Source organism: Gallus gallus, chromosome W (genome assembly GCF_016699485.2).
Source record: "Gallus gallus isolate bGalGal1 chromosome W, bGalGal1.mat.broiler.GRCg7b, whole genome shotgun sequence".
Lineage (NCBI taxonomy): Eukaryota > Metazoa > Chordata > Aves > Galliformes > Phasianidae > Gallus > Gallus gallus.
The window spans coordinates 6,997,172-7,020,304 of record NC_052571.1 but is presented as its reverse complement, the minus strand read 5'-3'; the positions used below and the strand labels follow the sequence as shown (position 1 = coordinate 7,020,304).

Here is a 23,133-nt window from a genome sequence, read left to right as displayed (position 1 = left end):
ACTTTAAAGCTAAGGAACACACAAATAAACTGGCTGATGAATGGGATGGACCCTTTGAGAATGGATGAGTAGCATTGAAAGGGCATTACTGGATTTGTGGCCAATATGCATTGTCAGGGTTTTATGATTCATGTTATCAGTATTCCACATCATAACATCATGTAAAGCACGGGGAATTAAAGAGTTAATACTCCAGTTCCATGTGAAGGAAGAGAGAAGGGCCCCATGGTAAGAAAGGGAAAGGGGCTTCACAGAAACTGGGATAGGGGTAAATAGAGTGTCACGGAGTTACCTAGATAGATCTGTGCCCGTGACAGGGGGGCAGTAAGCTTGCGGGCCCCCCTCCCCCCTGACTTCCCGAGAAAAAAACGAAGCGGTGGCAACAATCTAAGAAGGAGAACTTATTTTACTAACTATGATGTTGGGATGCAAGATGACACAATATAATACAATCTAATTGGGAGTAAGGATAATAGACCAAATGAAATGAGGGAGAGAGCGAAAGAGCGATAGAGAGGGAGAGAGAGAGAGAGTGAGAGAGTTTCCGAAACCAAAAGCCTTACTTGATGAAGGCGCCCGGCTTGGAAAGCACACCCACTCCTCTCCCGGCAGCAAGCGAAAGTGAAGAAGAACCGCGCGCAACCCGATGACGTATCTTCCGTGATGTGTCTTCCTTCTCTGACCGTGAGGTCCTCTGGGATACGTAGTTCTTCTCTTTTGTCCATGCTTTTATGATGTGGAATACCAATAGCGAAGTTACAAAACCATGTCATAGAGATAGTTTATGTAGAGGGTGTTAGAAGAATAAGGAATTGCAAACACTTTTGCAGACACTGGGTCTGGAATAACAAGGGGGATGAAGGCCATAAAGACAAGAGCTTGAAAACAGCCCGAGGATGTCTGGCAGTGAGGTGATTAGATGTCTACAGGGCAAGCTGAAACTGGCTTGGAGGTGCCCCTCCCGTGGGGTCAGAAGTTTGCAGTCACGAAGACTACAAGCCTTCGCGAAGAAGACGATGAGCCTTCATCCCATGACCACCAGGAGGAAACCCTCACGACTCACTATGCACGCGCGAGGGGGGGAGGGACCACATGCTAATGGACTCTTGGGAATATAATGAATATGTATCCGAATTCCTGAAAACTATTGATTATGTATTAGTTCAGCCTATATCTGTAGCACGCTTTTTCCTGATGGTGTGCAAGTTGGGAGGAGCTATCTCCCTTGCACCTGGCGTCTGTGCAGCGTTGATTAAACATACCTGATTTTATAACTACTTTGTGGTTATAGAGTTTGACTCCGCATGTCACATGGACTGACAACTTTTTGGATACCTGGTTCTCAGAAGAAAAGAACTACATACCCCAGAGGACTTTGAGTTCAGAGAGGAAGATACATCACGGAAGGAAGTCAGGGGACTCTCTCTCTCGCCGCTTGGCAGTGTGTGGGTGTGCTCCCCAGCCGTGTGCCTTCAGTTCAAATTAAGGCTTTTGGTTTTGGACACTCGCTCTCTCATTTTATTTGATTTATTAGCCTCAATTCCAATTATATTGTATTATATTTAGTAAAATTAAGTTTGTTCCTTAGATCATCACCGCTGTTCTTTAATTTTTTGAGCCCAGCTCCTATCTCCCTACCCTTTTTTTTTCTTTTTTGTGCCAGCAGGCCTGCAGGCCTGCTGCCCCCTGTCACAGGCATAGATTGATCTAGATAACTCCATGACAGTTTTTGGTGGAGAATGCAGACAATCTGAAGGTTTTAACGTTAGCAGAGAAAAAAAGAGATGATTTCTTTAAGCCAGAGAGTTGCAGAGCTAGCTATGACCATCATAGATTAGACTGTAGGCTGGGCAGTCTGCCAGACTCTGAACACTGTACCGAGTGTTTCTTGTTTTTGGTTTTATTTTTCCCTTTCTTAGCAACTGCTAGCTATGAATCTGTTCTTTATATTAGGAGTGCTGTATAAAGGATTAAAAGCCATTACGTTTTTGGGAACTTATTGGTTTCTTATTAAGTTCATAATTTCCTGTTGTGGAGTTGTGTATATATATAACCAAATAAGGGCACTGATGGAGACACCTGCCTGGTACCTTTATGCAATGTTGTATGATTTGAATATTGACAATTACATCCCAGATGGAATAGCTAATTTTACAAACAACACTATGTTCAAACCAGTTTCCAGGCTCCTTCTCAGTTCTTTACGCATTTTTGAATGCCAAGTTAGTGATCCTGCTCGTGTGCATGTTATCAGTCTCCCTGAATGTATCACTCTCCATTCATTATGTGGAAGAAGTCTCCTCCAAAACCAGAGAATGCTGACTGGCAGGGAATATGGAGAGGTTTAGGAAAGATCTTAGAAGCATGGGGACCCACAACGTCATGGGATTTCACTCTTGAACACCTGCGGGATCCCGAGAAACTAAGCGAGTATTTGAGTCAGGGATAGTGCGGCTCACATCAGTCTAAGGAGGTACGACTTAACTGGGGCTCGGCTTGTGCTTACCGAGCTCTATATAATACTATTCTGGAGAGAGAGAGTTTCTGAGCTGAGTATCAAACCAAAAGGGGAAGTCTCCAAGTCAAACCCAACTGATCACAGGAAGCACCATTATCAATGTCAGTTGCCCCTGTGGAGGGGCAGAAATGGAAACGGGTGTCCTTGCGTCAAGAACGGAAAGAAAAAGAAGCGGAGGAGGTAGAGGAAGATCCAGGCGAGAGGTCCTCCTCAAAACCACTGTCATCGAGAAAGGCAACAGAAAAAAACTAAGAGACATGGAGAGGAGAGTGAGGAGGAAGAAGTCACAGTTACCAGTATTTGTTGACCTCTGAAGATGACTGAAATCCAAGGCTCAAGAAAGGAGTTTACATGGCACCCGAATGAAACTATTGTCACTTGGTTGCTTCGCTGTTGGTACAATGGGGCCAGTAGCATTTCTCTAGATGGTAACGAAGCCTGCCAACTAGGAGGCATTGCCAGAGACTCAGCTTCTGACAGAGGGATTAGTAGATGTTTGGATGGAGCCGCCACTCTCTGGGAACGAGTGTTAGCAGCCGTGAGGGAAAGGCATCCCTTCAAAGACGATCTGAAGCCTGAGATGAGAAAGTGGAATACGGTTGAAAAAGGTATCCAGTATTTGAAAGAAACAGACGTGGAAATTCTGTATGACCCTAATTTTGTTCCTAGCAATCCACACCAAGACCATGATCCTGAGAGAGTGAGGAGTACACCTGATATATGGTGGAAACTCACAAGAATAGCACCAGAAAGGTGTGCTGGTACACTAGCAGCAATGTTTGACAGAAACAAGGACTAACAGAGAAGACCCCCTGTTTTTGAACTGATTAGTACACGTCAAAACTTTGAACAAAAGCTACCCCCATCTCACTCTTCCATTTCAGCCATCTCCAGCCATGCTACCACCCAAAACACCATATTGGTCTTGAGAAACAAGTCCTATGGTGACATGGCACTCCAGAAAGGATTGAATCAGATAATGGGACTCATTTAAAAAATTCTCTTGTAAATACTTGGGCCAAAGATCATGGCATTGAGTGGATTTATCATATTCCCTATCATGCACCAGCTTCTGGTAAAATTGAATGATACAATGGGTTGTTAAATACTATGTTGAAAGTAATGGGTGGCAGAACATTTAAGCACTGGGAGAAGCATTTGGCAGAAGCCACCTGGTTGGTCAACACTAGAGGATCTATCAATCATGATGGTCCTACCCAGTCCTGCTCCCTACATACTGTAGAGGGAGAGAAGGTCCCTGTAGTACATGTAAAGTGCATGTTGGGAAAAGTGGTTTGGGTCCTTCTAGCTTGTGGAAAAGGCAAACCTCTCAGTGGAACTGTTTTTGCTCCGGGACCTGGGTCCGCTTGGTGGGTGATGCAGAAATATATGTACCGCAGTGAATTTTTATGTTGAGGGAGTGCAGTCATAATTCCATATATGTATATATATGTATGCATGTGCATAATTCATATTAATTATTTTTTGTTTGTATATCTGATTCTATGTTATATTAAGCATGATGGGATGATGTTGATTAAGGGGTGGAATGTCATGGCTTTATTCTTTTTGATCAGTATTCCAGATTATAACATCATGTATTGTACTCACAGTTAAAGATTTAATGCTGCATTTCCATGCATTATTCATAGTTCCGGTTACCTGGTCTTAGCAGAGAAGAAGAGCTACATATCCCAGAGGACTTTTCACTGTTCTGTTTCCGTTTTCCATTCAGAGGGAAAGATAAAACTGACTTGGAGACATGAGACTGTCTCTTTTTCTCTCTGTGCTCCTTGGCTGTCTCGCCTACAGCATTAGAGTAAGGACTTCGGTTTTGGATGCGCGCTCTCTCTCATTTTGTTTTATTTATTAGCTTCAATTCTAATCATATTGTATTATCTCATATTCTGCTATTATATTTACTAAATTAAGTTTTTCCCTTAGCTCACTGTTTTCCTCGTCTAGGCCCCTCTCCGTACCTTTTCCCTTCCCCAGGGCATGGGTCTCTGGGTTTCATTGCTCCCTTGTCACGGAACTAGGCTGAATGTTTGGAAAATGCTCTAAGTCATATGGTTTAATTTTTAGGTAGTCTTGTGTGAAGCTAGGAGTAGTTCTCAGTGGTCCTTGTGGGTCCCTTCCAAGTCAGGTTATTCTATGTTCTGTGATTCTGTGCTATGTAGAAGCATAATGGATTTCACAAAGTCTGCAATGTAAACATCCTCAATAGGCCAGCTATATACAGATTTTTAAATAACAGTATTCATTGAGAAGATTTTAAACATGTATTTTCTAGGAATTTAATGCACATAACTATGAAGCTGTAATATTACATAGTTAATCATTGCTGCATATACTGCAGAAAATATGTACTTTCAAAGGAAGTGTTTATGTAAATCACTAAGGCTTTATCCATGAAATGCTTTTGCATTTCACTGGGAAGGAGTTTCATTCCAGAATTTCTTCTGTAGCTATCTGGATAGTACATCATAATCATAACATCAACAGAACAACAGTCCTTAAAATGTCTTATTGAACTGTTTTGTTGTGGGTTTGTTGTTGTTTTTTAATGTGCAGAAGATGTGCCTGAATAGTCTGTGTTTTGATTTTTATTTAAATCCTCAACAATCATAGAATCATAGAATATCCCAAGTTAGAAGGGACCCATAAGGATCATCAAGTCCAACTCTTGACTCTAGACAGGACCACCCAAAAATCAGATTATATGTCTGAAAGCACTGTCCAGATGCTTCTTGAACTTCAGCAAGCTCATAAGTTCCTACTGTGGGCAACTCCTGAGATAATCAGAAGATTAGTGTAAAAAGTTACCTTAAGGCATTTTCTATTGCAGAGACCAAATGAAGACAATCAGAATTAAAAAATTTGGGAAATTAGAATGGAACTTAAATTTCAACCTGTGGGGGATGGGTTTTTGGTGTTATCTTAGATTAGCATAACATATCAGTTCTCTTTGGAACATCATTAGTAACAACATAATTTTCAAGTCTAATTTTAATCAGTTGTGTGCACTTTTGCCTTCATAATCTAACTTTATATTCCAAATAACCAAATCCTTGTTGTCTCTTGTTTTGAGGATATTATAATCTATGAAAAAACAAAAACCTTATTTAAAAACATATAGGATTAACAGTATAGGCAAGTAGGTGTCACAACTCAATTAAAAAGGCTTTATTTTTTTATATCAGAAATATAACCCAAAACCCCAATAAATAAAGGCTGATAGGAAGTTAGCATTAAGAATTCAATTATAACACATGAAAGTATCTGGGAAATCAGATCCTCAAGCTCTCCTGATACCGAGAATTCTCTGCAAACTACAAAGCAAATACATAAATAACTCAAAATGATAAGGACTGTGAAAGCTTAGAACTAAGACAACATAATCCAGGTTAACTTCTCCCCCACAACAGTGAATATATGCATGATCTACACTTGAATAAAGTATATTTAACATTTAAAAGAAATTAACCACAAAAAAAGAAAGCTTTAAATAATGGTGAACAAAATTTAGTTTTAGGGCACACAGAAGCCCTTTGTGGTAGATTCCCAGTAGTGGCTCTTGTTTTTTTGTTTCCTACATATGTATATAAAATTGAATTCTACATGGTTATGATGTCTAACAGGGCAACATATTGGTTACAATATAGCAAATCATCACACCCTGGAAATAACAACACAACCCACTGCTGAGTTTGCATTAATACACTGGGAGAGAATATAGAAAGGTCATTGGTCATATGTTACTCAAAGGCTATTTCATGGCCACAAACTGCTAGTAAGCATTAATCTTTTCTGTCACATTATCTTTGAATAATGGGAAAGCGTTGGGGTTTTATAGCTTTACTCCTTGTATGTTTTAATTGTTTTAAATGATAAGGTCACTAAAACTCATGCACATTTCAAAAAACATCATGCAGTAGTTAAGGTAAACCATTCAAGCAATTTTTATTCATTAATATTCATAAATACACACAGCAGCTTCATTAGAGATTTTTCATTTTCCCCCCTTCCATTTGAATGCGGAGTATTAGGAGAGCTTTTTGCATGTCAAGCTACAGGACACAGAGCTTTTCTCTCTGCACTGCAACCTATATTTACCTGCTAATAGTAAAAATTGGTTAAGTGGAAATGATTATCATATATATCTTTTCGCTCTTCTTTTGAATGTACACAACGTAACAAGAGTGACAGACTTGAAATAACAATCACCAAAACAAACCCAAGATAGTTGTTGTCCACTTTCATTGGCAAATACAGCACAGAGGACATTGTCTGCAAAGTGAGATGCCATCAAAGAGGAGGCGGAAGAGGCTCATTTCCTTTATTATTCTCTTTTAAATTTAGATTTTCTAAAGCAACATCTAGTGGCATAATATCTACACATCCCATAGCACCAAAATCAGCAAACTCTCCCCGCTCATCCTCATCTGAAGAGGAACTTTCTTCCTGCATCAAAGTGGACAGTAGAAGCTCTTGAACAAATAAGCTACGGTCTGCCTGTTCACTTTCCTTTGACTGACGCTCTGCTTCTGACATCTTAGGGTCATTCAACCTGCATAGTGGCATAGAAAGAAAGAACACCTGCAGTTAGTGAAAGCCCATTTTGTTATTACTAAGTCTAGCAGCTGTGCTGATGAACATTGAATAACATCTGAAAACCATTCTTTTTGGAACCAACCTAGAGTACTGCTGCACTTCTTTTGACATGTACAAATCTGACAACGCCTGAAAGTCCTGATGCAACAAGAATACAGACATTTAAAAAACTTGCTCCTAGTTACTACAAAAAAGCATCATAGAAGTGGATTCTAAGGCTGAAGGAAAAAAGTAGCTATTTCCAAAGTTTCTTACCCTTCAGAGGGATTTTGTTTTAAAGTGTTAAAATTCTCAAGTCATCTGTGAAGTGCTCATTTTGTCCCCAGTACAATTTCTAAATTCAAAACTGGCATAAAATGCATCATTTCACACAATGCCCAGAGATTACCAAAGCACAGTACATGCATGCACCATCACCTAATAGAAACAAGAAAATTACTTGCTTCAGTTTCACCCTAGCTGACAAGATCAGTACTGAAATTTACAGATACTTTCATTAAAGTTATTATTTTCCAAAAGTTTTTGAGATATTATGAGTTTATATAAAAATCAGCGTGATAGCAATAATTTGCCCCAAACCATGTATATAGACACAGCAACTGTTTAAATATCTGTGTTCTTTCCCGACATCCAATTGAAAAAGTAATATTCCTTATGTTTCTCTTGAAATTGAGAAATAGCAAGAAACATTTATTAATTGCCAAGGAGCAGTCATACAGAGGGTTTGAAAAGGAGATGTTGCAAGTGCAGAAAAGCATAGTATCTCAACGATAAACTACATTAGGTATCTGTCAGAAGTAGATCCATGGCTGGAACTATAAGCAGCTGATAAAGCTATAGCTCAAGTTATAAGACTAACCTCATTTCCAAGGTCTGCAGAAAACAACTAATCCATTTTCCAATCTAAAGCTTTAAATACATTCCTAGACACGTAGAAGAAATGCAGCATGCCTGTGAGACTGCCTCTCACTTTCACGAACACTGAGATTCCATGGGCTATTTCTGCAGCCAACTCTTGGGAGTTGGTTTTCTGAAAACAGAAGAATTCCCTTCAGGCCAGCTACAAACTACTACTCAGGTAATATTTCCTTGGTTTCGCTTTACTCCTAATGGTGTGTATCTAAGTTTTCCGACTATAAGTCTGTACATAAACACCTAACTAATACATAAACTGAAAAAATGCCAAACATCACATTCTTACGATTACAGTACACAACAAGATGTGCTATTTAACATTATTCTAATATTTTGAAAATTGTATCAAAGTGCAAGCTACTACCACATCTCTAAGTACAGAGTAATCAGGTTCAAGAACAATTCAGTGGATGAAGTTTATTGCTTTCAGTGGTGCTGCACTGAAGTGTGAAATATTTTTTTTATATAGAGTTATGAATTACAGATATTCTGCAACAGCTATTGACCTTTAACATAAGCATATTCTGTACAATTCACTGATTAGTCCATTAATCCTGGGATATATTTATTTGCAGATAAGGACCCTATTTTGCTACACTAAAGCACATATCTAACTAAACACATAGTAGTTTCACTGAGTTCTGTCTCTAACAGGGCCGAGGAAAACAGAAATGGCAGAAAAGTTAAACCCACAGAACAAGTTACCTTGTAAGAAGAAACTGGGAATTGTGCGTAGTCTGCTGATTGTTTTCTGTGTTAGATGAATTGGTTGCTACTATAGATTGTGTAAGAGTGGTGGGGATGCTGCTTGTGTTAGTGCGTCTAGTTGCATTGCGTGCAGTCTCCAGTTGTTGTCTTGCTGCTTGCGCATGCTGTCGCTCCAACTGCAGTTGCATCTGCAACTGCTGTAACTGAGAAGCAGAAGGGCCAGAAGAGTTGAGCTGCCCTGCAGAACGTCTCACGCCTGATAACTGAGATAAAAGTTCTGCCAGAAGAGAGAAATTTATACAGTGAAATTTGATTAAATACATATATGTATAATTCAACAACACATGTCCTGAATACTAATATATTAATTCATTTGCTTTCTAAAGCCTTCCATTAAATTAATGAACAAATCATATTGATTTGAAAAAGCTTAATTGGCTATCCATTATAAGCATCCCATGTCTCAAAGCCCATATGGTAAGGAAGATTAAGAGTCATCTAGAGTAACTGTACATAAGAGATTCAGAGCTTTTTAAACCAATAATAGTCAACCTATGGGGAATATCCTATAAGCAATATCCTGTGCAATAATTCTCTAAAATGCTATCTTCAAGTCAAAATAGTTAGTGACTAAGAAAACACCTCAGTTCTCATTTCAGTTGGTCGTTTATTCTCCACCCAATATGCATATTCCAGAGGACAGTTGTGTTGCAGAAAGACAGAAATATTGCAGCCTTGTTTCAGACATTTCTAGGAAATATTTATTTCAGAAAGCTTTTTCAAATGCTGTATGACATAAAAAATATTTTACCAGAGCAGGCTTTTTTTGTGTGTAGCTTTTGACCTTTGCTCGAAATAGAGAAATGTTAACAATTATAAATAAAGTCTGGCATGGATTCCTTTCTTTCAAAGTTCAAGACCAACAAATTCTGTCCACGCTAAGCATTTCCCAAAATAAATGTTAACAGTAAGTGATTTACTACAGATTATATTCCACACAAAGTTGTGAGTACTACTTTGCTGTGTTTGATGCAAGGACAGAAAATTATTTTGTTCCACATCAATCCAACCATAATTAAAGCTGCAAGATATTATAAGACAAAAAAATTTCCTTGCATCTTACTTTCAAGATAAAATCCTTTGAAACTAGACATTTCTTAGGGATATAAAGCCCAATGCAGTAGCTCTTAGTATTAGGAACTTTTGGTATGCAAGCAGTAAATGCTCAAGTCACTACTTCTGGTAGTATATAGTAATTATTACCCCAATGAAAAAAAAAAAGACATAACTCTGCCAGGCAAGGCAGGTGTACTTATCCTCACTTTGTAAAATTACTTTGTGTATAGCCAAACAGTATACTGTTAGATGTGAGTTAGAGACACAGGCTTAGTATGAGATAGACACTCAGCCAGACTACACTACAGTTGCTGAATGCAAAACATTAGTTCAAACAAGCAATCAAACAAGAAGACTCAAAGGAAAGCCATTTTATTACACATTTTATGCTCCTAAATGGGAAGGTCTTGTGAGACTGAAACAAATTAAGGTAGTCACTTCACCCAACTGAGCTGAACAATAAGTCTTGCACTCCAGGACACACAAACATCCTCCCTTCTTGCATCAACTCTAGTGCTTTTCAGACTCATGACCTATCTTAACTCACTAAAAAACAGCTCATTTGTCATTTTTTTTCAATTTCTTTATAGACAAATTATTCTTGAAAATCACAAAGCTGAACAAATACTTACAGATTATATCTGTAAATACTAAAAACAGGCCTGCATGATTATTGAAAGTTAAAAATATCTTGCCCACCACAACCCTCCTATACCAAAATATGAAACAAAGTGCTTACAAAATAGAATTACTTAAGAATTTAAAAAGACTTAAAAGACCTCCTAAAAATCACCAAGTCTGTATTTCAAATGGCAATCTGATTTGCTCAATTAATATTTTTAAATGTATATCAATAATATTCCAATTGAGCTAATTTCATCTTGCTGAACTCAAGTATAGCACTTTATGCTAAAAAAGATAACATTCTTCATTTCTTCCATAAATACCTCTGTGCATACAGCAAATTAAAGTTAGATGTACTGAAGGAAGTAATGGCATTAAAGTAGGTAATGGTGGTTAGAAACAATTACATTTAAAAATACCCACATACATATATGAGGGCTGTTTCAAAAGTAATTCCTCCTATTTAATTATGTTGGTCCACAATGTCAGAGGTGGATGTTGCTGGTATGGCAGTAAAGGTTGAACCTTCCCAACAGTATTCAATTACATTTTTCTGCCGTGCAACAGATGGCAGCAAAGGGGCAATCTGCCAAAATGATGTCTGACGTGGAAGTGCATATGAAGCAAAGGTGTGAATTCCTACATGCAGAAAAAAAATTGCACTCATTGACATTCATCGACATTTGCTGAATGTTGATGGAGACCAAACAGTGGATGTTAGCATAGTGAGATGGTGGTCTCAGTGATGTGAAAGACAAGCCATGTTCTGCATGGTCATGCAGATTTTTATGAGTGCTCTTGTTCATTGTTGGCAAAAATGCATAGCATGGTGGTGACTGTTGAAAAATAGTGATTTGTAGCAAAGAATTTGGTCTATCAAATAGTGTTATTATGCTCTTTGTATCTGTTGTAGTTTCCATGGAAATAAATAGGAGGCTTTACTTTTGGAGTGATCTGTGTATATGTGAAGAGAGGTAAAGAGACCTGAGACTTTTCAGCATGGAAAATAGAAGGCTCAAGGGGGACATCTTATCAATGTGTATAAATGATCAGAGCTGGCAACTCTTTCTGAGAGTGCAAGAGCTCTCAATTCTCACATGTAAGAAATCAGGCAGGAAGGGAAGGAAACCAGCATGATTGAGTAAGGACTTACTGGTCTAACTGAGGTGTAAGAAGGAAATGCACAGGAGTTGGAAGCAGGAACATGTGGTCTGGGAAGAGTATAAGGATGCTGCCCAGATGTGTAGGGATGGGATCAGGAAAGTCAAGGAACAGTTGAAGCTGAACTTGGCAAGGGATGCAAATAAAAAGAAGGGATTGTACAGGTACATTAGTCAGAAAAGGAAGACTAAAGTGAATATACTCCTCTGATAAATTAGATAGCGGAATTGGTGACTACAGACATGGAGAAGGCTGAGGTACTCAAGATTTTTTTTGCCTTAGTCTTCACTGGCAGTCATTCTTTCCACATCCCTGAAGTCCCTGAACCACAAGACAGACTGGGGAGTGAAATCTCTCCCACTGTGAGTGAAGATTGGGTTTGAGACTACCCGAAGAACCTCAACAACATCAATAAGTCTACAGGGTCTGATGAGATGCATCCCAGGGTCCTGAGGGAACTGGCTGATGTAGTTACCAAACCACTCTTCATCATATTTAAAAAGTCATGTCAGTGCAGCAAAGTCACCTGTAACTGGGAAACATCACACTCATTTTTAAAAAGGGTACAAGAGAGGATCTGAGGAACTATCGACCACTCAGCCACATCTTCTTGTCTGAGAGGATCAAGGAACAGATCTTCCCTCCTGGAAACTATGTTAAGGGCTATGGAAGACAAGGAGGTGATTTGAGACGTTCAACACGGTAAGGGTAAATCATGCATGACCAATCAAGCGATGTTCTATGAAGGAGTGACAGCATCAGTGGTCAAGAGAAGAGCAACTGACGTCATCTACCCAGACTTGTGCAAAGCATTTGATACAATCCCATACAACACCCTTGTCTCTAAACGTGGAGAGACATGGATTTCACAGATGGACCACTTGTGAGATAAGGAAGAGTTGTAGTCAATAGCTTGATGTCCAGGTGGAAACCACTGATGAGTGTTGTCCCTCAGGAGTCTTTATTGGGACAGGTATTATTTAACATCTTTGTCACTGACATAGACACTGGGACTCAGCAAGTTTGCGGATGACACCAAGATAAGAGGTAAAGTTGATACTCAAGAAGAGAGGGATGTGTCTTAATTTAAGCTGGGATGTAATTGTTTTCTTCAGAGTGTCTTGTATGATGCTATGTTTTGGTTCTAGGAGAAAAATAATGTTGATAACACACCAATGTTTATAGTTGCTGCTAAGCAGTGTTGTACAGAGCCAAGGCCATTCTCAGAGAAGGGCCCAAGGAGCTGGGAAAGAACAGAATTAGGACAGCTGACATAAACTGGACAAAGGGATATTCCATATGATATGACATCAAGTGAAGAAGTTTTGAAGGGAGGTAGGAGTTCATCTCAATGTCTTCCACTGCTTGGGGGGCTAGATGGACATCAATTGGTGGGTAGTGAGCAATTGCTTGTACATCATTTGTTATATATACATATATATATATTTGTCAGAATTGTTATCCTTTTCCTTTTCTCTATTTTAGCAAATAGTTTTATCTCAACTCACGAGTTCTACTTTGTTTTTTTCAATTCTCTCCCCTATCCCACTGGGAATGGGGGGAGTGAGTGAACGGCTGTGTGGTACTTAGCCACCAGCTGGGTTAAACCACAGATATAAGGAAGAAATTCTTTACTATAATGATGGAAAAAAAAACTGGAACAGGTTGCCCAGAGAGGTTGTGGATGCCCCCTCCCTGGAAATGTTCAATGCCAGGCTGGATGGGACTTTGGGCAACCTGATCTAGTGTCCATGACAGAAGTGTTGGAACTAGATGACCTTAAAGATCCCTTCCTGAATTCCTTCCAGTACTCAAAGGGAGCTTATAAACAGGAGGGAGATCGACTTTTTATGTGGGCAGATATTGATAGGACAAGGGGGAATGACTTTAAACTAAAAGAGAGTAGATTTACATTAGATATTAGGTGGAAATTCTTTACTCAGAGGGTGGTGAGGCACTGGAACAGGTTGCCCAGAGAAGTTGTGGATGTCCTGTCCCTGGTGGCATTCAAGGTCAGGTTGGACGAGTCCCCGGGCAACCTGATCTAGTGGGTGGCAACCTTGCCCATGGCAGGGGAGTTGTAACTACATGATGGAGTCAGAGAAGCAGAGTTCCTAGCCAAGAAGGAACTGGGGGATCTGGGTCCTTTCAACCCTGGTTTGCTGGTGGAAGTGCCTGTCTGGTTGGCCATCAATCTGAAGCAGAGGTAGAAATGCCACCTGATTCCCCTGGAGTGGATGGACATAGAAAAACTGGAGAAAATTTGGGACCAGGAATACACCAGGACACCTTCACTCCCATGCCTAGTCTCTGTTATGTGGAATTCACAAAGCTGCTCTTAAACTACACCTCAAATAACATCCCCAAAGCTGTCAAGATTCAAATGTTGGTGAAGGATACATGGGACACACGGATGGCCAAGCTGCGGCTGTCTGCAGACAGCTTCATCTGGAAACAGGAGGCCCATGCCAAGCTGGATAATCTAATGTTGATGGAGATCAACACCATTGGGATTTTCCTTACTCGAGCCTTAGATCACATGTACAAACTCTGGACTAACCTCCAGCCTGACAGGAGCGTCAAGTTCCAGGATTTCTGAGCTCCTCCATCCATGCCAGCCCTCCAATCATGTACATCCACCTGGCCAGTTTCCACCTTCCCATGCACATCTCCCAGAACCCCATGAACCTTGTAAGCCATCAGTTGCATGCAGCCCATCCTTGGCAGCAGCTGCAGGCAGGCAGGACTTAGCCTGCTGCTCATGTGCAGACTGGAGAGGGAGCAGAACAGGAATTACTGCAGAGCTGGCATGGGGCACTCCCTGCATGGGAGCTATGTGAAGCCCTCGCTCTCAATTCGTGGAGCTTCACCTCTCCCCTTGGCTTGGGAACTGCTGCCAGAGATGTGTGCAGATACAGATGGTGGCTTGCCAGCACTCAGCTGCTGGCTAATGATGTTGGGCAGATCCCTCTGCCCTGCAGAATGTGGGTGTACTTCATAGAGGGAACTTCTGAGGGCAGCACAGTCCACACACTGCCTTGAAAGCAATACATTTCAAGGTGATGCTTCACTGTAGATTTGTTCAGAGCCTTGAAATGGGGAAGATGCACTGACAACAAGAGCGCTTGGAGGCACATCCATCTGCTTCTTGGAGAAGGACAAAAGAGAACAGCTTTTCCCTCTCCAAGCCAGCTTGTTTTGTACTATTATACATCTGACTTTTTTTTTAAGCTGGAACTGCATAAAAATAAAAATAAAATAAAATTTTAAAAAATGAAGAAAATAAAAAAAGGAATTGGACTAGAGGACCTTAAGGGTCCCTTCCAACTCAAACGATCCTATGATTCTATGATATTAGGCAGAAATTCTTTACTCAGAGGGTGGTGAGGCACTGGAACAGGTTGTCCAAAGAAGATGTGGATGTCCCATCCCTGAAGGCACTCAAGGCCAGGTTAGTAACCCTGTCCATGGCAGGGGGTTGGAACTAGATGATCTTTAAGGTCCCTTCCAACCTAAACCATTCTGTAATTTATCTGGTTTTCTCCTAGAACCAAAACATAGCATCATACCAGACATTCCAAAGAAAACAATTCCACCCCAGCTGAAACTAAGACAAGAAAACACTTTCCTTCTGTGAGGTGGTCAAATACTGAAACAGGTTGTTCAGAGAGGTTATGGAGTCTCCATCCATGAAAATATTCAAAACTCAACTGGACAAGGTCTTTAACAATCTGCTCTAGATGTCCCTATTTGAACAGGGAGTTGCACCAGATTATGCTGAATGTCCTTTCCAACCTCAACCACACTTTTATACCACTTATGAATAGGTCAGTCATGTGAATCATGCCTAAAAGTCTTTGAACTGAAAAGCATAAGCTAAAGGCCAGTGTTTTCTGTTTCAAAACTTCCAGGTACAAAATCTAATCAAGGATACTGCTCATCAGGAAACATTCGTCAATTATAACAGTGGGAAGCATATACACACATTCAACTTTAAAACATAGAAAAACAAGGCACCTACTATTATTTTGAATTTTGTTTCAAAGTCTATTTAAGGAGTCTGAACTAAAATAAGTGGTTACAGCTCTTACCAGCTATAGGATCCATGGTTTCTCTATTGCTTGTAGAATATGAACTCTGAGAAGATGAAAGCCCACCAGTGGAACTGCTAGTAAAGTGCATGTTTGATCTACGTGCACGGGGGCCTCCCAAACCCCGGCCTGGGTGAAACATTCTACGTACGTGTCGGACACCACTAGATTCATCATAAACAAGCAGTTAAGGAAAATCATTTGATATAAAGTATTAAACAGCAAGAAAATTTAGTAGGGGACAATTATTCAACTTCTGAAGTGTAATGCAATAATAGCCACAGTGCCAGTCAGACCTATAGACACGAACCCAAGGAACTCAGGGCTGCTCACACCAAATTAATCTTTCTTGGGCTTCTTATCATGTCTAAAAATGTCAGGATGGATTTCCTGCTTTTTGTATATAAGTTTTCAACCAGGTAATTTAAACAGATGATACATGTTCAGCAGAAGACATTACTCAATAGACACAAGGATTTTAACGTCAAAATTAGGATTTGTTTATAATCACTTTACACTCTGAAGAGAATTTTTGAAAAAAAAAAAGTAAAAAATGTATTTTCGAGTTCCCTAATATAGAATGGCAAGAAGTCCTCTGAGATGAGCTGACATAGTTCTTAATTGCAGAGGACCTGGGGTTCCTATTTGAGAATCTGCTCTCTGGAGAAAAGAAAGAAAATCTGGCCCACTACTATCATTAACTACACCTCTGACAGATGCAAAATTAAGACCATTGCATTCCAAACCTCTTTGTGGAATGAGAGCTTTATATTATGGGAAAAGAACAGCTCTTTGGGGAGATATTTCTATTGTCCCTGATGGATTCACTTGAAGATGCTATATCAGAAAGTGTACGCTTCTAGCCCTTTGTAGCTGGGCCTATGAAATCGTTATCCTTAAAAATAAATTTATTGCATTTCTGTCATAATTTTCATTACTCTAATTCTTTGCTATGTGTCTTTATTCTTACCATGTACATGCTTGCAAATGTATTTTCATCTCTGAGCATTAAAAAAAACCAAACCCACTTCTTTTATTTCCCCCTTATCCTGCATTTCTAGAAATGTCCTATAATCCTATCATTTGTGTTCAATTTTCAGATAAACATTTTAAACCCACTTACACTAGCAAAAAAAAAAAGTGTAAATTATAGTGATAGTTGATGATTTGACAACTGTTCTGTGTTCAGTTTACTCTTAAAATAAATATCACTTCCAGTTGTGTTACATTATTTTGTGAGCTTAGTAGATAGTAATTATGGATATCCACTTCTCTCTTTTTAGTAAGATTAGCTTTCATATATATTATCAGTTGTCTTATATAGACATATCTTGTCTATATATCAATTCTATATATCAGAGTTTGACATCTAGAAATTTAACACTTTTCATTAGTCATTCAGTAGATACAAGTGACTAATTTTTTTTTTAAATAACATATAACTTCTGTGCAGTTAGTCATCTTTCCTGTTATTATATTATCTTGGGAAAAAAAAAAGACATGCTCTTTTATAAAAAAAATAAAATAATTTGTGAAAATTACAAAGAACTGGAAAAGTTATACTGGGCTGCTCCAAAAGTATTGCCTTCTATTTTAATATGTTGGCTCATTATATCAGAAGCAAATGTTGGTGGTATGGCAGTAGAGACTGAATCTCTCTAACAATATTCCATTACATTTTGTTGCTGTGCAACAGATGGCAACAGAGGGGCAGTGTGATAAAATGGTGTCTGACATGGAAGTGCATATGAAGCAAAGGTGTGTCACTGAATTCCTCCACGTAGAAAAAATTGCACCCATTAACATTAATCGATGCTTGCTGAATGTTGATGGAGACCAAACAGTGGATGTCAGCACAATGAGGAGGTGGGTGGTGCCTTTCAGCAGTGGCGACAGTGATGTGAAAGACAAGCCACATTCTGGACAGCTATGAACAGCTGCCACACCATGAAATGAAGAGCATCTCGATCAGCTCATCTGTGCAAATTGGCAGTTTACAACCAGGGAACTGTGTACGGAGATGAATATCAGCTTCAATGCATTGGAATCAATGGAGGCAATGTTGGAATACTGCAAAATTTGTGCCAGGTGGGTTGCACGAATGCATACACAAAAACAGCAAGAACAGCATATGCAAGTTTTTCAGGGCCTATTGAACCAATGTGGGGCTGAAGGTGGCAGTTTCCTGGATTTCAACGCTACCAGTGATGAGACGCAGTGTCACCACTGCGAGCCAGAGTCAAAATGGAAGTCCATGGAGTGACAACATGTGAATTCCCTAATGAGGAAAAAGTTCAAGACACGTTCCTCAGCGGGTAAAGCGATGTGCACTGTGTTTTGGGATAGGAAAGGTGTGATATTTTCCCGGAACCTGGACAAACCATCAACTCTCACTGCTACATCGCAACACTGACCAAGCTGAAGACTCAAACTTCCAGAGTCAGGCCAGAGAAGAAGACAACATTTATCTTGCAACATGATAACGCCAGGTCCCATACCATTCTGAAGACTGTAGAGTGCATTGCCAATCTTCGATGGACTGTTCAACCACATCCACTGTATAGTCTGTATTTGGTGCCTTCTGACTTCCACCTGTTTGGGCTGATGAAAGAGGGACTGCGTAGGCAACATTTTCCCAGCAATGATGCCATCATAGCAGATGTGAAACACTGTCAGCTCTGCTGGTGCAGACTTTCATGAGCGTGACATGCAGGCTCTTGTTCATCGCTAGCAAAAATGCAAAGTTAATGCTGGTGACTATGTTGAAAAATAGTGCTTTGTAGCTGATAATTTGCTCTATCAAACAGTGCTATTGTGCTCTTTGTATCTTGTACTTTCCATGGAAATAAATAGAAAGCATTACTTTCGGAGCAATCTATGTATATGCTTTAACTTTTCATTTTCTGGGGCTACTAGCACAAGAGATGTGGAACTGTTGGAGCAAGTCCAGAGGAAGGCCAGAAAGATGATCAGAGGGCTGGAGCACCTCTTCTATGATGAAAGAAGGAACTCCTCAAATGATGATGAAAGAAGAACTCCTCAAGAGCAGCCCTGCGGAGAAGGACTTGGAGATTCTGGTGGACAAAAACCTTGACACGAGCCAGCAGCATGTGCTTGCAGCCCAAACCGTTGACAGAAGGCCAACAGTATCCTGGGTGGCATGAAGAGGGTGGCAAGCAGGATGAGGTAGGTGATTGTCCTCCTCTACTCTGCCCCTGTAAGACCCCATCTGAAGTACTGTGTCCAGGTCTAGGGCCCCCAACATAAGAAAGATGTGGAGCTGTTGGAGTGGATCCTGAGGAGGGCCACGAAGATGATCAGAGGGCTGGAGCATCTCTCCTATGAAGACAGGCTGAGGGAGCTGGGCTTGTTCAGCCTGGAGAAAAGGCAGCTCTGGGGAGACCTCATTTTGACTTTTAAAGGTACTTCAAGGGACCTTATACAAAAGATGGAGATTTAATTTTTACACAGTCTGATAGTGATAGGGCAAGGAGAATGGATATAAACTAAAAGAGGGGCAATTTAAGTTAGATGTTAGGAATAATTTTTTTACTCAGCGGGTGGTGAGGCACTGGAACATGTTGTCCAGTATGTTGTGGATACCTCATCTCTGGAGGCATTCAAGACCAGGTTGGATGGGGCTCTAGGCAGCCTGATTTAGTGGTTGGCAACTCTGCCCATGGCAAGGGGGTTGTAACTAGATGACCTTTAAGGTCCTTTCCAACCTTAGCCATTCTATGAGTCTATGATTTCTATTATTTTAATTTTGGGAGAACTGGAAGCAAAAAATGTCCTATACTTGGCCTAAATATGTAATTTTATTAAATGCTTTTAAAGCAATTTTTTACTTGCTGAAAACGATGGAAATCATATAGCTCCAAGTTTGCTGGAAGTGTGCCATAAGATGAGCCAGTGGGAAGGAAGATTGGTGTGACTGAACAGGGAACTTTTGCTGAGACTCTGTGAGAAAAGTGTTAACCTCCTGTGGAAGAAGGGACAGGCAACTTGGGGAGAACACAAGGAAATTGCTAGGATATGCAGGGAGAAAATTAGAAAGGCAAAAACCCAGCATGAGCTCAACCTGGCCACTGTAGTAAAAGAAAACAAAAATGTTTTTACAAATACATTAATAGTAAGAGGAGGGCCGAGGAGAATCTCCATCCTTTGCTGGATGTGGCAGGGAACATGACCACTGAGGATAAGGAAAAGGTGGAGGTTCTCAATGCCTTCTTTATATCTGTCTTTAATAGCCAGACCAGTTATCCTCAGGGTACTCAGCCTCCTAACTGGGAAGTCTGGGATGGGGAGCAGAATAAACCCCCACAATTCAGATGGAAACAGTAAGAGACCCCCTACTCCACCTGGACAGTCACAACTCCATGAGGCCAGAAGGGATCCACTTGAGGGTGCTGAGGGAGCTGGTGGAAGTGACTGCCAAGCTGCTTTCCACCATCTATCAGCAGTCCTGGTCAACAGGATAAGTCCCAGATGACTGAAGGCTTACCAATGTGACTCCCATCTACAAGAAGGATTGTAAGGAGGATCCAGGGAACTACAGGCCTGTCAGCCTGACCTCGGTGCCAGGGAAGGTTATGGAACAGATTGTCCTGAGTGCAATCACATGGCATGTATGGGACAAGACCAAGTGCCAGGTCCTGCACTTTGCCCACAACAACATCAGGCAATGTTACAGTCTTGGGGCAGAGTAGCTGGAAGGTTATGCAGAAGGGTCTGGGGGTGTTGGTTGATGCTCAGCTGAACATGAGCCAGCAGTGTTCCAAGAAGGCCAATGACATCCTGGCTTGTATCAGGAATAGTGTTGCCAGCAGGAACAGGGAGGTGATCGCCTCTCTGTACTCAGCACTGGTGAGGCTGCACCTCGAGTACTGCATTCATGTTTGGGCCCCTCACTACAAGACATTGAGGCGCTGGAATGAGCACATCCAAAGAAGAGTAACAAAGCCAGTGAGGGGTCTGGAACACGTCCTATGAGGAGCATCTGATGGAACTGGGACTGTTTCTTCCGGAGAAAAGGAAACTCAGGGGAGATCTTTTAGCTCTTTACAACCACCAGAAAGGAGGGTGTGGCGAGGTGGGGGTCAGCTTCTTCTCCTGAGTAACTAGTGATAGGATGAGAGGGAATGGCCTTAAGTTGCACCAGGGGAGGTTCAGGTTGGATATTAGGAAAAACTTCTCCAAAAGCATGGTAGGTCACTGGAACAGGTTGCCTAGGGAGGTGGTGGAGTCACTGTACCTGGAAGTGTTCAAGAAACATGTAGGTATGGTACTTAGGGGCATAGTTTAGTGGGCAATGTTGGTGGTAAGTGGATGGTTGAAGTAGATGATCTTAAGAGGTCTTTTCCAACCTTAATGATTTGATGATTCTATGAAAAGCTCCAGAAGTGCAAATGCTAATCAAACACATCATTAATTCACTTCAGTAGGAAGTTAATTTCACTGTTCAGTTGGAACAAATTAAATGCTAATAAATTTAAATGTATATACAGATCACAACCAGAGTGAAACCATTTCCTCTAATGTTACTACTGGTAGATATAACGAATTTGAATTGTTAGGTCTTGATTTTTTTTTTTTCTTTTAAGAAGTCCTGAAAAAAGGCACTATCAAATTACAGTAGGAGTGATGTTTTTTTTGTTTGATTGTTTTTAAATGAGATACAGAAAGATAAACAATTTATAGAGATCACAGCTTTTCATGATGGCTTGTACTTCCATGGAATACCTTCTGAAATTATGTTGTAGGTATATGCACAGCAAAAAATCAAGCCATGTTACTATTCCTAAGGCCAAGTAACGCAAAAGAAAATTGTGTAAAGAAACTGACAGTTTGAGTTCTTATCATCAAGAGTAGTTATATCACCACATTCTGGAGATATTTGAAAGATAGCCCTAATTCCTAGAAAGACTCCTAATAGCTGTTCTAGTTATATCTAAAATATGTCAAGTAATAACAGCTTGAAACTATTCCTATTGAAATACAGTGATAAAATTAATCAAACACTTAAAACCACTCAATTTCAACAAAATTTAAAGCATCCTCTAACACATTTACTTTTGGTGAAATTTACTGCTTTAAGTCACATCATTATCTGTAAAATACTACTGCATTCAGATTGCTACTTTCACCTACACTAAATGGCATCAGTACTAATGACCAAAGAGGGTAAAAACTGCAGTGCAGAAAGAAGTAGCTTAGTGTCAGAAGCATCTTTAAAGGTTTGACTATCAGGAATAAAACAAAAAGAAACACACGCCCACACTGTCTAGCTACATAATGTTCATGGGCTTTAGGTGATTATATATATGTAAATTTTCAGATATACAGATCCCCAATAACTAAACACCAGTTCTAAAAAATAAGCAAAACAGATGTAGCCACTTGACTACAAAAGTCAAAACAAGTAGTTACAACTATCAGCTTTTTCCTCAACTTAAGAAAGGATATTAAATCTCTAGGAGCTCTGTGTTCCAGTGTAAGATGAGCTGCAAAGTCATCTGTGACATGATTAGGATCCCCTCCAGGTAATGCTGCACATATTGGACAAATCTGAAACAACAAAGTAAGAAAAACAAAACAAACACAACCAACTTTAAACAAATCACAAAACACATCATTCCAAGTTGATCACCTAATTTCTGATACTTTAAATATCACACTCTAATCTTGCATCTAGACAGCTAAGGGTTTAAAGTAGTAAACGTGTTCAAATGCATCTTTTAATTTTAGCATCTTTTCAAGATCCACTTTTCTTTTTAATTATGCTTTAATAATACCGCAGAGACCAAAAAGTAAAATTTTCGCATCCCATCTGCAGTGTTTCGGCTTTAAAACATGCATCCCAGGGTCCTAAAGGAGATGGTTGATGTGGTTGTCAAGCCACTCTTGATGGTATTTGAAAACTCATGGCTGTCAGGCAAAGTCTCAGGTGACTGGAAAAAGGGAAACATCACTCCCATTTCTAGAAAAAGGAGAAAGGAAAAGCCAGGGAACTACAGGCCAGTGAGCCTCACCTCTGTGCCTGGGAAGATCATGGAAGAGATTCTCCTGGAAGAGATGTTAAGGCACATGAAGGGCAAGCAGGTGATCTGAGACAGCCAGCATGGCTTCACCAGAGGCAAATCATGCCTCACCAATCTGGTGGCCTTCTATGATGGAGTGATGGCATCGATGGACAAAGAAAGGGCAACTGATGTCATCTTCCTGGAATTCTGCAAAGCCTTTGACATGGTCCCCTACCACATCCTTATCTCTAAATTGGAGAGGTATGGATTTGAAGTCTGGACTATTCAGTGGGTAAGGAATTGTTTGGAAGGTCACAGCCAGAGGGTTGTTGTTAATGGCTATGTCCAGGTGGAGGCTGGTCTT

General features: G+C 40.2%; 1 protein-coding gene and 1 pseudogene across 5 annotated transcripts in view; one reads left to right on the top strand and one right to left on the bottom strand.

Moving 5' to 3' along the window:
• Positions 1–5,689: 5,689 nt before the first annotated feature.
• LOC431003 (E3 ubiquitin-protein ligase KCMF1-like) overlaps positions 5,690–23,133 on the bottom strand; it is a 102,698-nt gene continuing 85,254 nt past the window's right edge. For 4 of the 5 annotated variants that reach the window (XM_025144583.3, XM_025144584.3, XM_025144585.3 and 1 more), the window contains 4 exons: positions 22,213–22,314; positions 15,748–15,922; positions 8,753–9,032; positions 5,690–7,088 (listed from right to left, as the gene is read on the bottom strand). In XM_025144583.3, the coding sequence (XP_025000351.1) occupies positions 6,827–7,088; positions 8,753–9,032; positions 15,748–15,922; positions 22,213–22,314 (819 nt within the window). In that variant the 3' untranslated portion in view covers positions 5,690–6,826. Of the gene's footprint in view, positions 7,089–7,991; positions 8,163–8,752; positions 9,033–15,747; positions 15,923–22,212; positions 22,315–23,133 lie in introns of all 5 variants that reach the window. The other variant, XR_003072116.3, reaches the window with a different exon arrangement.
• Positions 12,391–14,295, top strand: LOC121108180 (annotated as a pseudogene).